At 41.0% G+C, this 15,665-nt stretch overlaps 3 protein-coding genes across 9 annotated transcripts; 2 read left to right on the top strand and 1 right to left on the bottom strand.

The window, feature by feature from the left end:
* The first annotated feature begins 45 nt into the window (after nt 1–45).
* LOC114878945 lies at nt 46–15,599 on the top strand. The gene is made up of 24 exons (XM_046287917.1): nt 46–75; nt 142–761; nt 839–907; nt 974–1,513; nt 1,839–1,949; nt 2,451–2,542; nt 2,716–2,808; nt 2,921–3,024; nt 9,653–9,717; nt 9,903–10,062; nt 10,162–10,304; nt 10,508–10,712; nt 10,791–10,952; nt 11,020–11,301; nt 11,400–11,648; nt 11,726–11,901; nt 11,962–12,111; nt 12,211–12,493; nt 12,564–12,773; nt 12,858–13,008; nt 13,099–13,321; nt 13,454–13,583; nt 13,665–13,785; nt 13,856–15,599. Exons 4-24 carry the CDS (start codon nt 978–980, stop codon nt 14,569–14,571), a joined length of 4,362 nt encoding a protein of 1,453 aa, XP_046143873.1. The 5' UTR covers nt 46–75; nt 142–761; nt 839–907; nt 974–977; the 3' UTR covers nt 14,572–15,599.
* Nucleotides 1,124–8,759, bottom strand: LOC114878948 (electron transfer flavoprotein beta subunit lysine methyltransferase-like). 7 transcript variants are annotated; one of them, XM_046287920.1, is made up of 7 exons: nt 7,162–8,050; nt 6,917–7,054; nt 6,747–6,831; nt 5,570–5,989; nt 3,376–3,656; nt 2,650–2,779; nt 2,500–2,591 (listed from the first exon to the last, which is right to left on the bottom strand). In XM_046287920.1, the coding sequence occupies exons 3-6, from the start codon at nt 6,802–6,804 to the stop codon at nt 2,750–2,752; spliced, it is 789 nt and encodes a 262-aa protein (XP_046143876.1). In that variant the 5' UTR covers nt 6,805–6,831; nt 6,917–7,054; nt 7,162–8,050; the 3' UTR covers nt 2,500–2,591; nt 2,650–2,749. The 7 variants fall into 7 exon arrangements, with proteins under 7 accessions (XP_046143877.1, XP_046143876.1, XP_029049175.2 ...); XM_046287921.1 differs by lacking the exons at nt 2,500–2,591; nt 2,650–2,779 and adding an exon at nt 1,124–1,198; XM_029193342.2 differs by lacking the exons at nt 2,500–2,591; nt 2,650–2,779; nt 7,162–8,050 and adding an exon at nt 8,587–8,759 and having other exon boundaries at nt 3,051–3,656.
* LOC114878950 lies at nt 8,495–9,532 on the top strand. The gene is made up of 2 exons (XM_029193344.2): nt 8,495–8,643; nt 8,766–9,532. The coding sequence occupies exons 1-2, from the start codon at nt 8,591–8,593 to the stop codon at nt 9,094–9,096; spliced, it is 384 nt and encodes a 127-aa protein (XP_029049177.1). The 5' UTR covers nt 8,495–8,590; the 3' UTR covers nt 9,097–9,532.
* Nucleotides 15,600–15,665: the final 66 nt, after the last annotated feature.

Below are 15,665 nucleotides of genomic sequence, written 5' to 3'. Positions count from 1 at the left end.
CATGGAATCCTGGATCATCCAACGAATTTCAACTCCACGCTCGTGCGGTTCGATCAGAAATGCAAACACGTAGATGTAAGTAACAAAGCTTGCCAGCATCCCTGCAGTACCTTCACTGCCCTTCTCTCGTCTCGATTACAGGCATCTGGGTACAGGAAGGGTGCACTGAGGGTGCGCGTAGGAGAGATCAGTTGTGCAAAGGAGGCTAACGCCCAGCTGCCCGGCAGATCGCGGGTTCGTACGTATGCGATAACATTCCGACAATCTTTGTTCAATTGTTAATCGTCTCAGACGTCTCAGAGTATAAGATCGATTCTTGGGGTAACACGTACCCCTTATGCGTGCATTTTTACCTCATCTAACGCGTTTGATTCGGCATAACCCAGCAGTGGGTTATTTCATTTCAAGCTAAATTTTTGAAAGACATGCATCATCTGTGGCTGATAATTACCTTACACTATGGAACGGCAAAAGCTTTTATCCTCCAGCATTGTACTAAACAGTTGCAACACAGGATCTTGAAAAACGACTAGAAATGACTTTATACACCTGCAGATATATACACGGATTTCTCTTCAAGGCTTGAATCGTCCTCACGAACGTTGTTTTCATGTGAAAATGAAGTGTAAGGGTGTAACGATAAGATATGTATGTGGAAGGACGAATATATTTTGAAGTGTGAAGAAGAGAGGCTATTTTGATTGTTCAAAGTGGGGACATAGGGGTTGATTCAAAACACAGACCAGTCTTTTTATTGTAATGTATGTATCATTATTATTCTTTATATCGTTAAATTAGTTAGAGTAAAAAATTAATCATCTGTTTCTTAATTTTACAGTACATCCTGCTTAATTCTTGAACCACTGTATGTGAACCACTTGAAACGACACCTTTTCGTCTGAATCAGGTAAATAAAGTTTAATTTATAACTGAAACGAAAAATCATCAAGTTTTTTGAAAACTTTCTGTTTAGAAAGATGAAGCTTCTCTGTTACGTGTGCTGTCTGAGCTTAATAGGAGGTTCCAGGACGAACGAGGTGTCGTGTGGAGATCGTCTGACGGCACCAAGGGGTGTGATCCAAAGCCCGAATTTCCCCGGCTCGTTTCCGGTTCCCATAAAGTGTCGTTGGGTGATCGACGTGTCTGACATTCCAGCGGCTAACAGCTCCATTGTTGTCTACTTGACGCAGGTCTACGTCTACAAAGGACTCAGTTTCACCGAATATGCTTATTACGAATCGGAGAACATGAACTTTGGAGCCACGTTGATCAAGGAGATCACCGAGGGCAACGTGTTCGAATATCGTTGGTTCAGAACGTTCAGACCGTTTCTAGTCGTGGAATTCGAACTTGATCGGCTCGAGGGTAATCACGTACGGGTTCTGAACGATCTGCTGGATGTGTACGGGTTCAATGTCACGTATCAAATGACCGAGGACGTGCCGAATTCGAATTCCTGTTCTGTTCAACGATGTTCTTACACCGGCGATTGCCTCGTGTCCGCGGACTACACGTGAGTTCCATGTCCCCGTTTCTCGTTTCACTTTCAATTTTCATCGCATACTTGGAATAGTTTGAGGCAATCGGTAAAAGATGGGATAATAAGAATTGCCGATTTACTATATACATATTATGTTTAAGTAAAGAAATTAATTTGAACAAGAATTTGGTACGCTGAAAAATTTCGGATCGTAGAAAGGTTTGTAGGGCATAGAGATACCGTATCAAGTCTCATGAATTATTAATAAATCCTGCGACCCTCCCAATTTATCCCTCGCCTCTGAAACTCATTCCACGTGCCGTGTACAAATAACGAAATTTTCCGTTGTTTCTGATAGGAATTTCTGGTGCAACTGTTTCGACGGCTTCAGCGGAAAGGACTGCAACGAAGGACCTCTCTGTTTCGAGGATGATCACAATGCTGTCTGCCAAAACGGAGGCACTTGCAAGTATGATATGTAATTTGTGATTTTACATCTATCTTATTTAGCAACGGTAATCATTTCTAAGTAACTTGTAATTAGCAATTTACAGAAGATCTCAAACGCGATCGTATCGAAGAGATAAAACTCCAATAGCTGATAATTTATAGAAAGTTATAATCGACGATACCATCTGCAAGGTCTCAATCAGAACGAGGGAAAGCGAACGTTTCATCGTGTTTCGTTAATCAAGCTATTAAAGTTCGCAACTTGTTATCAAACTCGAAAGTTCGTTGTCGCAGTATCAATAAACTATACCGTGACCAGTAGTATCGGCAAAGTTTGTACGTCAAAAGCCAGGCGAAACAGAATCAATCGATAATACGTATAAATGTAGGTCGATCGTCCAATTATCCTCGCATCGTTGAACTTTTTAAACTGGAAAAGCGAGCTTCGATGATTCTTGATCGAAAAATCTAGCTTGAATAAGAATGATGAATGTACGACCGGTTCGTTGAACTGTTACAGGCAAATTGGAGCAGAAGCGATGAATTGCCATTGCCTCGACGGCTATGTTGGACGTTATTGCGAGATTCGTCTTCTGGACACGATTGACGGTGGTAAGATTCACTTCCATGTTAACGCTTGTTCCGTTCACGGAGCAAATACCTATGGATAACTTTCGGATGAGTCACGTTCACGGCGTGGTCGAATTCAAGCTACTTACAGCGTGAGTCATCCGTAAGAATCAACGATGCTACCGAGGTAACATCAGGTCGACGTTTGTTCACAGAATGCCGAATCGAGAATTGCATAATGCAGTGTCCTTACGACGAAGACGAACAAGAACCGTGCACCTGTAAAAACGGTACCAAGATCTATAACAGTGAGTGTATACGCGAGTTTCTTCTATGAACATACTTTAGATAATTTGAACATTTCATAAGCATTGCTACTTATTGTTAGTTATGTTAAAGCAATCACGGAAATTGTTACAGATCGTTCGAGATACGAGTGCAGAATCAAATTATCTAACGTGACATCTTTACGAAGCGGATTGATAACGCAACACGGTAGCTTGGAGTCTTACATCGGTAAACAGGTGAGTATAGAGAGTCTGAACATAGATGTTTCTTAAATATATTATTTAGATAGTAAAAATTGAGCGTTTTGCATAGAGATACGACACGCGAGTCGCTAAACAAACAAAGAATCTATATCAGGACGAGCATACAATTTGTTACCGTGCCGATGTTTCGCAATACATATTTGGCGTCTGGCTGTCATAAATCGGATTGCCATCAGCTTGTTTACGAACAAGCCACGCGCTACCATATGACATATCTCGCTAATACCTATTGTTTGATCACGCGATGCAGTTTATCGAGTTTGTTCGTTACTTAGAGAATTCCCAAACGTAACATTTATCATAACCATAATTTTCTTGTCGTACATTTTTCGGCAACGAGTAACAGTTGAACGACGTCAATCGTTTCCTCAAATCCTCGGTGAAACCGTGTCTCCCTGGGTCTCCTAGGAAGATGCGTGTGCCATTTTTACTCGCTTCTTCCAGCCAGGGGATTAAAACGCTGGTAATTTCCTCGTCGTACAGCATGTCACCGATGAAAATGAAATCTATCAATTTATCTGGTGGACGATGCAATAAATTTTCTTGAGACACCTCGAGCTCGGCGTTGTTTACCAGCGCATTCATCATAATTGCCGTGCAGGCGACTAAAAGCACACAAAATTAACATTATCGATACGATGGAAAAATTAAAATAGCGATTTTTCTAGGCGATCAATGAACGAGCATCGATCATGCGGGATTAGGTAGAATTTCGTGGACAGGTAATCGCAGGCAACAAACGTTATTACATAATAACGTAACGTGTGCTGGTTTCCGTTGTCGCGTGTGCCTTTTTATAGCGGAAAAATATTCGTCGAGCTGATAATCAATTTTCGTTGTGGACGATTTGATACGAGTTATCTTGTTCGAACAAATGCCAGAATACAATGGCATGATCGAGTCGCGAGAAAAGCTTGGCGGGGGGTGGATAAGATAAAACAACGTAACGCGTATGCGAAGAGGATTACAACGATTGCGTAACGTTGATCAACCGCTAAAGAATCGGTCCTCGGAAAGGAACTGCTAGAAGCATCAAGTTACCTATATTGGATCATTTTATGATACTACAATCGAATAAACGAGGAAATAAGCTTGCGACAGACGAGCAGACGCTAAAAAGGAAACGTTTGAAGAAAATTCTATTATAACTTTTACTCTTAACGAAGACATGTTACGATATGTTACGACGCAATGCTAGTACGTCAACGAGATTGAGTATCGTGCAGAGGCAACGATTTAAGAATGCAACGAACGTAGAAAGCAGAAATTCACTGGCTACCTTTCACTGACGCACGAGGAGAGGCAGCCCCTCCGTTCCTGTAAAACGGGGAAAACCATGATGTCTGACCTACATTTTCGACTTTCTTCGAATCGTTCACGGCACAACTATCAATTCCCGTTATAAAAGGGAATGGCCCTTACGCTATCAAAGATTGCGTTTAGAGGAATTCGAAAGCGTAATCTTATTAGAGCAACGAATTAAAAGAGAGTCAGTTCCACGTACCGTGCGCAGTAATTAACGGATGTACCTAATTATCGATTCGCATTCTACGTGACCGATGCGCTCGAGGCGTGTTAATAGAATTAAAAAAGAACGTAGTAAACGATGGAATGATTCTTGGAACATGCTTCGATTCATTTTTGCGCTGTTCGAGCGTACCGAGTGAACGTTATCAGCGTTCGATACCTGGCATACTTTTCGAAATGTGCCATCAGTTTGTTTGGAATGTCGAGTTTGTACGCCGCGGCGGATCGTTGACCTCCTGTAAGACGGGGAACCGAGCTTGATCCAGACCTTGAGCCGGTCTTGAACTACTTTTAGCAAGAAATCCTGAATTTCAATGTTCCCCATTTAAAATATTCTTATATATACACTTTGCGTAACGTCGCTGAAAACAGGGAGATCTCGAAGAGGCAAGTTAAACCCTAATTTTGCCTTTTGTTTCAATCGTTACATCGCTTTCTAATACGTTCAATGGTTCTATCTATATCCAAAGTATATATAGCGCGCCGCTACTGTTTCGAACGACGCGACGGTCCATTCTAAATCCGTTCTGGTGATTCAAAAATTCAACGTCTGGATCCGAAGGTTCCAGTCTGCCACTTTATAAACTATCTTTTCGAGCGGACGTATGACGTAAACCGTAGTATCTACATATAGTTTTTCTTCACTTCGCTGCATGCTATGGTATTTCCACCCCCTCCATCGCATCGGTTTGTTTTATCTGAAGCACGATGCACCCAGTTCTTCCCCGTACGATGATTTTCTTTTCCTCTCCTGAAAAGGATAACACTCTCGATAACAACCTTTTGGAATTTTATTATCCGGGAACACTACCGTTTCGTTTCGTTTCCAATGTTTCTTTCAAAATTCCAGTTTCAACGAAATGGAAATAAACGCCTAATCTTTCTCAGACATCAGTCCAGATATCGACCAGCTATCTGGTAATAACTTCCTTGAAGCTGTTATTAATAGCTGCTGCTTAGCGATATCTTTACAGCTTAAATGAATGCAAACCTTTATCGATATCGTTGGCAACAACCTTGCTGGCGCCCCGAAGTTTCGCGGCTATAGCAGTTGCCCCGCATCCAGCCCCAAGGTCCAAAACGTTCCTCGAGGATGAGAACAGCGCGTTCCCTTCGTCGAGGACGAATCTGGTGAGCCCCTGTCCTCCTGGCCAATAAATCGACCAGAAGGGCTCAACGAACACGTTCCTTTTCATATTGCTGCCTTGCAGAACGTTTTGAAACGGCTCGTGATAAAGAGGGCAGTTGGGCGTTAACAAAAACAGCTTGATCTCCGGCGTCATATGATTTTTCGTCAGCTCGGTGTTGTTCAAAATTGTACGAACCACTTCAAAATCACGCGAGACAATGGCTTTAACGTAGCTGGTAGAAAATGACGAACCAAGTATCCTCCTCGCGATCATCTGGTATCCTAAAAACAAGAATGTGGTCGGTGAACAAGATTCGAGGAAATAACATTTAAATATACCAGTTATTTTTATTTATGTCTGTATTGCGAAAACTCGGTGGGAAGTTCTCGAGGAACGGTCAGACGCGTTACTTTCCCGGAACCTTATCCACGGCAATGAGAAACAGCGATTCGCTCGTCTCTTCCCCGCGATAAGATTATCTTCTACTCGCAGTCACTCTGCTTTTTTGTATATTCAAGAGGCCGACGATTTCAAGGCGCCAAATGTTTTCGATTACGACAATCGCGATGGGAATTGCGCCACGATATCAACGCTTGCCTTTGCAAAACCTTCGGATACCTCGGTTACTAATTCGGTAATTCCGTACAACTTCTCGTCGAATGATATATATTAATTAGGGACACGTGTACGAAGATATATCGTTGATAAAATAACGATTTATAACGAACGAACGAAAGAAATGGATAAATGCCTAGGATATCAAACAGAAGGTCGATGATTAGATATACTAAGGACGTGATAGATAATCGATGATCGATGGAATAATTTAATCAAATTACTTGGAAAATGCAGGAAATTTTACTGATTACATGAAACAGGAAGATGAATTAAATTTAAAAATAATAAATCCATGTTATGATGGTGTGCCCTAGCAGGCATGGCTGTTTCTACTGCGATAGAGATCCTCTTGATTAAACCGATACTTTCTCGTACTGTTTACTTATGAATCATCTGTGATATCAATGGAGAAAAAGTTACCTTTCTGTCTCATGTTTTGATATCCTCGATAAAGAAACAAAGAGAATCGAGTGTGCATACTTTTTCTAATCGACCACTTTCTATTCTGCAACAGAGTAAAGTTCTCGTAAAAGTCCAACGCGACAAGGTGCTGCAAATTGTCTTGAGTATTTTCAAATTAAACTCATTACCTAGAAGTCCACCTTTACACGCATACTTTCGAGGCTGCAGTTTCAAAGTTCTTGCCTAAGGACTCTGGGATTCCCAAGCGTCCGTGCACGCGCTCTTCGATCCCTCCAACACCTATGCAGGATTATTCAAGGAGCAATCTGAAAAAAAAAAAAGTTGCACATCTGATCCAACGTTCCAAGTGATAAAAAATGAAAATGAAAATGTCACCGCTGATCGTTTAGTAGAAATGGCAGATTCATTTTACCTCCAGCATCGTTATGCTTTATCATCGATTACGTAACAAATCAACTTTCTTCGTTCATCGAAATTAAAATCCGTTACGTGTGGTCAATTTAATTTTAGCACGCGCGTAGTCCTTTGTGGCGCGGGATATAATTGGTACGGTAAAGGACAACAGAGCGAGAGGAGGAAATCCAAAGCAGATGCGAAATATCGACTTTCCATAATTCCCCTCAACAGACCGGTGATTCCCAAGTAGATTTCCACCTGGTTTATCAGCGAATCTGTTCAAGTTGCAAGGCTGATGAAACCAAAGGGACGAGACGTTGCTGTTTGCATCATGATTTTATAAGTATATGTATCTACGGCGTATGTATAGTATATCTGTCTACGATGGACACGTGGCTATCGATCAACGTGGTACGACAGGAACAGTTGAAACCTGTTAGCCAAACGGGTGAATTTTATCCAACGAAAAGACGTTGCGAATTCGGTAGAATTCGGTTAGGCAAACTTGTCATTCCACTTAAGGAGAAACGTCGAGTCATTCAGCGTGAAAATCATCCGCTATCTACCTTCTCTCGGTCTCTCTTTCTCTGCAGGAAAGATTATGCGACGACGTTTCAAGTGAGCAAACTATCGCACAAAACCAAGTCCCTGACCCGGTCACTATTTCAGCCAAATCGTTTCTTCTTATGACGCAGCTACTTTTCTGTACAGGTTTATCCTCGAAATTTTTCCTCCCCTCACCTGTGGTAATTTCGTTACAAATATTATCATTTTTCCGATCATAGTATCAGGAATTTTACGGTAAAGTATAATGACAAAGTAAACCCCGGTATCGTAATACGAGGAAAACTGACATAAAATCCTTTTCCTCGTCAAGTGCTTATTTACCGTCGCGTCGAGCGCTAATCAAAACGTTTCGTACTCGTTTTTCAGAGGACAATATATGTATAAATCATATTAAAATTTAGCGCAAAGCTTTCCTTTTTCCGTGATATTTCGTTTCCAGGTAAAAGAGCTTTCGCGACCGATTCGTCGTCGATAAAAAGCTCCGTTCTGTGTATGTACACAGGCACGGTACGTTTTATCTGGAATACCCCGTAGATATATAGAACGTGGTGAACTGGTGGGAGGAGAAGTATAAAGGCAACGCGCGCCGGTCCTCGAGGTCATTCGTTACTCGAGCCTCCTCTCGTTCTGTTGTACCGGGGGAATACAGAATATTCGAAGCTGATCGTATTTCGTGAAAGTTTCATTGTTGCGTAAGATTGCATCGATCAGGAACTGCCAGAAGAATCAGTGAATCGTTTAATCGACTTTTAACAGTGTTGACTTCTTGTGATAACCTGTTAATCAAAGCTAAGAAAATTCCTACATTCAGTGAAGTGTGCAAACGAGGCACGCGAGAGATCAACTCGGAGGCTAAACAGGAACAAATACTTACGGATATGACACGTTGCCAGAGCTTACAGTCCTATCCATCCGCCACGATGACAGACAGGTAAGGATTCACCTTTTGATTCGACAAGTTACGTTGCTCGTTATTGCGAGAAACGTCGCAACTTTGTTGCTGCCGGTCCTTTTTTTGTTTTCTTTATAATTGATTTTCACAAAAATTTTCAGCGGTTCGTTGTCTTGGTCCGAACAGAAGGAAAAGAGATGTTCGAAATCGACGATAACCTGTGGTATGCTGCCAACGTTGCGAGCACTGGCATCCAAGGAATGCGAGAACCGTCAGGGAGCTATCTGCTGCCTCGTGCCATTCGATACAGAAATGGATTCAGCCAGTCACCTGCAAATGATCTTGCTTGAGGCATACTGTCGTGAAACGGGAATCAAGGTGTTACGAGTATCCAGGGAGCGGATACGGGATCATTTGTGTCCGGGAACCGGAGATCCATCCTGTGTACTAATATCCAACGAAGATCCATATTTTCTTGATCCACCAGAATGAATTGGAAAACGTTTATCCTTCTGGAATGAATATTTTTTCTGACTGGGTGCAGTCATGCAAAATTACCACGTTCCCTGAAGCTGCTAAGGACCGTTGAACGATCGGTGGAAGAGGGAGCCTTCCGGATACTTGGAAGAGCACCGATAACGGCCGATATAGAGACAATGGACTGGCCTAGATTCCTGCATGAATTTCGATTAAGATGAATAGTCTTGAATGCGAAGATCGTTTAGAAATATTATAAGTGATAAGAGTTAAGACCGAGAAAGAGAAGCGAAAAGTTGCGTCGATCGTGCGGGATACACGTGCTTACATGTACGGTTATGTTACGCACACACGAGTTGTTGTAATTATCATGTAATTGTTGAATATGTAAAAACGTGTCATTGTTATGACTCGATGATTATTTTATAATATACGCACTTGTTAACAAAAATAGTGACCTTTTTTTTTTATTTTTCCTCTTCTCAATTGCCTTTGCTCCATATCCTTGAAAATTATTCCATAATTTTTAACTATACGTTCCGGTTACTGACCCCTTGTAACTTCTTCACAGCTTGCAAAATACTTAAGGAATTCTAATATCTCGTCCATGGAGGATTTACAAATCCTGAGCGTGACGTGAGTAGGTACATTAAACAATAAGTAATTCCGGTCACCCCTTTAACGAAGCTCCTTAAAAAGACAAAGACACGTTACCTTACGCCGCGTAATGTTTACGCGACGATGCTGTCTTTCAATGATAAAAATCTTTAGAAACAATGCTCAAAGTACATTTTATTCTTTACCTGTCTATCGTTACATAGACCCACGTCGGAGATTACCTTCCATTTCTTCGGGAATTCGGAAGATGGAGACAAGATTCGGGAATCTCTCAACAAACTGGTGCAACGTCGACGACTTAGCGAGATCTCCCTCGAGTCGACTCATTTCACGTTTCAACAAAAGCCAGCTCTAAAATTGCAGGTAACTGTTCATCTACTTTCATCCGATACGATTTTTTTATATTAATCGATTCTTTAATTAATAGGATATACATATATAAAAGTTAATTTACCTGTTTAGAGTCTCCGTCTGAATCAGGGAAACGAACACGAGGTTCATCTCGGGGACCAATTCATCTTATCTTGTATCGCTCAAGGTAGCTATGGAATAAACTTCACCTGGTACAAGGACAACATGCTGGTGAACATGCACAAGGCTACCAGGTGAATGAACAGCGATATTTTAATCTTTATATCGTATAAAAATCAATTTGTTGTCAAACACAAGTTGAACGTTAAGTAAACTGACGCCATAGTCAGATGGTAAGGCAGGATTCATCGATCGGTCGGTAACATCGAACAGCTACTATATTCGAATTTTATTGCACTTTATTTAAAATCCTAATTCACGTATTTTTATTCTTTAGAGAAATCTGGCACAGGCATCTTCCAAACGATGGTTCCGACTTCCATACGTCGGTATTAACCATCGAGAAAGCAGCCTTGTTGGACGCGGGTCAGTATACTTGCCAGATAATTGATTGGGGTGTACAACAATGTAAAACTATTTATGTCGATGTAAGAGATGAGCCAAACGTGAAAGTAATGCCCATGAGCGCTACCATAGACAAGGTAACTGTTTCATTTCTTCACAGTACATAAATATCTATCTCTTCCTCGATTTGAAACAATTATTTTCTCCTCTTTCAGGGAAACAATATACAATTGACGTGCATGACTCCTAATATGCCCAACATTGACATAGGATTCGGTTGGACCAAGAATAGAGCCCTCCTTAAACTGGAACCCGGTAGCGAAGTGTGGGAGGATCTTTATCCAGCGGGTAGTATATTGAAAATCACAAATGCACAGGTACATTGTTTGTTTGATGAATGGCGAATCGTTTCCAAGTAATTTATCAATGGTTCCATATTTTCAGAAATCAGCGATATACACGTGCAACGTGGCAGACAAGTCCATGTCCGTCCGAATGGAAGTCGTCAATCGAACGCTAATACCCATTTGCTTGAAAGGAAAGTCTTGGGGATTAGATTGGCCGGATACGGCTCCTGGTTCCGAAGCATTGTTAGAGTGTCCACAGCATTTTGTAGGGAAGAAAGTGTCCAGGCTGTGCTCTATGAAAGATGCGACCACACCTGAATGGCAAATACCTGATTTTTCTTCTTGCTTGTATGAGCCACTCACCTCCTACTACAACAAGGTTCCCATGATTTTGTCTATTGAAACTTAGGGTATCCCCTTATGGTATACATTCGCCTCTAACTAAACTGAAATGACGATGTTCTTGCTTGCTTATAGTTTAAGAGTCTGACACTGGGTTATCAGAATACAACTGGTTCTGAAACGATCTATGGTTTCTGGGAAATCTTACGATCACGTAGTATACCACTTTATCCTGGAGAAGGTGATCGCATTCTGAGTATATTGGCTGAGGTTGAACGTTACCAGCGTAACATCGAGCCATCAGACTTACCTGCATCCACGGATGCGCTTATACGAATCATTAGTCGAATATTAAACGACAAAAATTCAATCTTAAGTCAACAGGTAGTACAGCGCTGTGTCTTAGTTTTTGATAAATCAAAAGGAAAACTGTAGAAGAAGGGCTATTTTTTAATTTCCAGAAAGTTTTACTATTGCTGCAAATCACGCGGAAAAGCTTGGCTTGCTGGACCAAGTCTGGTACTCATCCTTACAAGCATCTATCTCTTCCTTCACTGGTGGTAGATGTCCAAGAATTACAACAACACAGCGGCGATAGCATCACGCATTCTCTTCAGATCTCTGCAGATGATTCCACGTAACTGTCGTGTTTGCAGTGAAGTTTAATTAACCGTGTTACTGATTTCGTTAATTGTAGGTATCCAAATTGGTATGACGATAAAACGACCATACGATTATGGAAGAAACGACTACGTGGCGTAAAGACCAACGACACCCTTAGCGGAATCGTGATCGTTTACAAGAACGTGTCCCATTTTCTTCCAACTACCTACGTCAAAGAACTTGAGTTAGTGATCACGAAAATCAATGATTGTTTCTTTTAATATTTCTTCAGATTATTAACTCCTTGGCATTTTTTTTTTTTTTTTTTCATTTTCATTTATAGCGATGGAACAGATCTCGAATTTCGCATTAACTCTCGCATCATCACTGTGGTAGTACCTGCCTTCAGTCTTGATAAGCATAACAAGATATGGGTTGATCTGCAGATGAAGCATGTGCAGAATCAGTCAAATTCTTGGAATGTGTCCTGCGGCCTTATGGACGACACAGGAACTTGGGATCTAAACAGTTGTATCGCTAACACCTTGCCAGGAGACTCCACTACTCATTGTTTGTGTCCTAATACCGGCACGTTTGCAATTTTTCTTACGGCACGTGCAGTGAGAGTAAGTTACAGTTGGTAAAAAGTACTTCATCTAAAGTTCTGAAACAACTAAAATGCAAAAACAACTTTAGGTAGTGCTTGCTAAAAAGGAGCAAACCACGTTCATTGTAATATTCGGCTGTGGTAGCTGTTTACTACAGTGTCTTCTTTCCTCCTTGATTCTTGGATCCTTTTGGTGGAGGCATCGAAGTTGGTTGAACTTCCTAAAGCTGCAGTGTTGCGGTGCTTTGGTTGGAGCGATGGCGGTATTTATTTACGCTGTACACAACAATCTGCCAGAGGTACGGTACTTGAAGTAACATTATCGGTTACACGTGGCCCTGGAGAAATATAATTAATGCGATATCATTACTTTCTGTGGCCAGAGTTCGTACGCAATTGTGGCAATATCTTTGGAAGCATTCCTTTTGATCGGCATGTCTGCACCGATATCAGAAGCTTTGATCATCTTTGCTGGTTTGACGCAAGTTCGATCCAATCATCACTTCCAACCCACCGTTATTGCAGTAATTACTGGTCAGCTAAAATATTACATGCAGCTGATACGCTGTAAATACATATAAGTAAGAAAAGTACAAACGTTTACACAGTCTTAATGTTATCTAGGTGTACCCATCTTAGCTGTGCTAACTACGGAATTAACGCACAAGAGTACTGGTTGGAGACACGAATCGTGGTGGTTGATCTTTGGTAGCGGAGTTTACAATATATTCGTCACTTGTGCCACGATGATGTTTCTTATATTCGCATTATTATACTTGGGAATCCTGCACAAGGCTCATGCGCTTGTCGAAGAAAATGTAATGAAAAAAGAAGCGATCGAGGCAAGGTATAACTTTAACATCGATTGAATTCTCGTAACTCTTTAATTGTCATCGTAGGAATGTATCAATACTTTGGCGGGGTGGCGGTGAATGTATTAACATTAATTTTCTTAGAAATTGAAACGTTCCTTTCTCAGGTTACGAATGCTTCATCGAGCGGCTATTGTCATCTGTGGTGTAATCGCAATGGAAGCTTCCTCCATCTTCTACATAAACTCCAGTTCTATTATCTTTCATTATACATTTGCTTCTCTTTCTTCATTTTTGGTAAGTATACACAGATTGGTATAATCTGGAGGATATTGGGTTCGCGTTATAACATTTTAGCGACGACATCTATTCATTCAGGGATTCATCATAGTGATAGTTTATATCGTGAACGGTGAATTGGCGATCATCGATTTGATCCTGCGGAAATTAACATGGAAACGAGATACCGAGGAAGAAATAACATCCGAGCCAATTAAAGGTACTTTAAAAAAGAAATTTAATCAATAATACTGGGAACAGTGTAAACGGATCCGTTTCATTGTTATCAGTGTGTTCGAAGAGTGCAGAGGTTGAGAATGACACAGCACCGCCTCCTTCAACGTTGAGCTTCGGGGAGTCTTATTTAGAAGCTCGCGGTATTGCAGCTGGCAGTATAGATATGCGAGAATTTATAAACGAGTCCACATCGTCGTATTCGAAGCCTTCTGTGTCCGTCGCCGGTAGATTCTTGCCAGAGATACGAATCGATCGTTCGGACGATATAAATCTTGAAAATTACAACACCAGTCCACGGAAGTATCAGGAGACGATCGCAGCATTCGACGGCATGTTCTCTGCGCGTAGTTCCCACTGTGTAAACGAACCACCTTACGGCACCGGTGAATGTTGTGGCTTCCGAGAATACGGCAAATATCGGGAGTCGCAGGGACAGATTTTTATCGCTCACAATCCGTCACCAGAAAGCGCGGCTAAAGTTTTATGCAGCGCCGATGTTGAGTCCCGTTTAAGCGGCATGCCGGACGTTACCTTGGCCGTGAAAACTGACATTGAACTCTTGTCCACGACAGAGCTGAAGAGCAGAGAACACGTGAACGTGATCCCTGATATAGCGAACACAGCTGAACGTAAGCAACCAGACGGAGAAGAGAATACACCTGAAATAGTAATTACAAATTGCGAGGCTACAACTAGCGGGATGCTCGATCGTATTGCCCATGATCTTGATTACTTGCTGAACCGTACACACTCCACGGATGGAACTTAGGCATAAGCTTAGACTGTGCCTGAGCAATTCGATGTCCCTTGGGCAGTTATTTTATCGCCACGAGCAATCGCTTGCCGCAAAAAAGTTTAAACAGTGCTGTCCAAGACTGGGCTCCTTTTCAGTCTCCCATTACTCGCATCATCCGTCAATTTTTTGTAACGTATACACATCTAATCTTTATTGAACACCAGACAGCACTGGTTTAGAATGTTTGATAGTGCATATAGGCGACGTGTTTCATGAGATGAGCAGGAAATTTAGATTCGATCAGGTCAAGAATGCATAATGAATGACAAAGCTGGTTTCTTAACATTTTAGTAATTACACAGCGTCTAATAACGCACATTAAATTCAAAATATGTTTAAGGTACATCTGGCCAATCGATTGACAAAGTGTTGAGAAAACTTCTTGCTGTTCAGGTTTCACTTTCAAACCAATTTCTGTGTAGGAGGGAACAAGAAATCGTTTGAAAAATATTAAATGGAAACAGTACTGTCTTATCTGTTTCACAAAGTATTGCTTTATTTACTATTAGATGATGAAGGAATCAGGTAGCAAGTAAGGAAATTGTGAAGTTTTAACGATGAATTTTATCAAGTACGTGTTCAAACGAATAAACGAACAGCGGTAATTTTAAAAAAATATTATTATTATCATTATCGTCATCATCATCATCATCATCATCATCATCATCGTCGTCGTCGTCGTCGTCGTCGTTATTTATAATGTTACTCAATGTTTCATCACGTAACAAAGACCTAGCATTGTAAAAGTATTACATTAAGCCTGCAGCGTATTAAGCTAAACAAATAAGAAAATTGTACAATTTATTTACTTATTTTACAATACGTATACACTCTTTCATCTTTCTCATTAAATATTCTAAAAAAGTTCATCCGTAAAGAACTTTTATATCGAAAAGACATTTCACGTTTCTCCTTCAGCTATAACGTTACAGGAATAAATTTTTATAAAACGTATCATTTTGGATTCGTGTTTCCCTAATCGTGTTTCTAATCGTTTGTCGGTGTCAGTTAAAGTACAAACAGTGGGAGAGTGAAAGCTTAAAAACTGATCAGGAAGACAAGGAGCA

Source organism: Osmia bicornis, chromosome 11 (assembly GCF_907164935.1).
Source record: "Osmia bicornis bicornis chromosome 11, iOsmBic2.1, whole genome shotgun sequence".
NCBI lineage: Eukaryota > Metazoa > Arthropoda > Insecta > Hymenoptera > Megachilidae > Osmia > Osmia bicornis.
Note: the sequence above shows the minus strand (reverse complement) of the source record. Positions and strands in the feature narration are given on the sequence as shown.

Excerpts from the sequence above, each read along its gene's own strand:
- LOC114878945 (XM_046287917.1), top strand. The coding sequence starts at position 978 with ATGAAGCTTCTCTGTTACGTGTGCTGTCTGAGCTTAATAGGAGGTTCC. Across the intron at positions 12,774-12,857 it reads TACACAACAATCTGCCAGAG|AGTTCGTACGCAATTGTGGC; the intron begins GTACGGTACTTG and ends TTCTGTGGCCAG. Across the intron at positions 13,786-13,855 it reads AACATCCGAGCCAATTAAAG|TGTGTTCGAAGAGTGCAGAG; the intron begins GTACTTTAAAAA and ends CATTGTTATCAG.
- LOC114878948 (XM_029193342.2), bottom strand. The coding sequence starts at position 6,804 with ATGCACACTCGATTCTCTTTGTTTCTTTATCGAGGATATCAAAACATG. Across the intron at positions 5,990-6,746 it reads TCAAAACATGAGACAGAAAG|GATACCAGATGATCGCGAGG; the intron begins GTAACTTTTTCT and ends TCTTGTTTTTAG. Across the intron at positions 3,657-5,569 it reads TGCCAACGATATCGATAAAG|TCGCCTGCACGGCAATTATG; the intron begins GTTTGCATTCAT and ends GTGTGCTTTTAG.
- LOC114878950 (XM_029193344.2), top strand. The coding sequence starts at position 8,591 with ATGACACGTTGCCAGAGCTTACAGTCCTATCCATCCGCCACGATGACA. Across the intron at positions 8,644-8,765 it reads TCCGCCACGATGACAGACAG|CGGTTCGTTGTCTTGGTCCG; the intron begins GTAAGGATTCAC and ends AAAAATTTTCAG.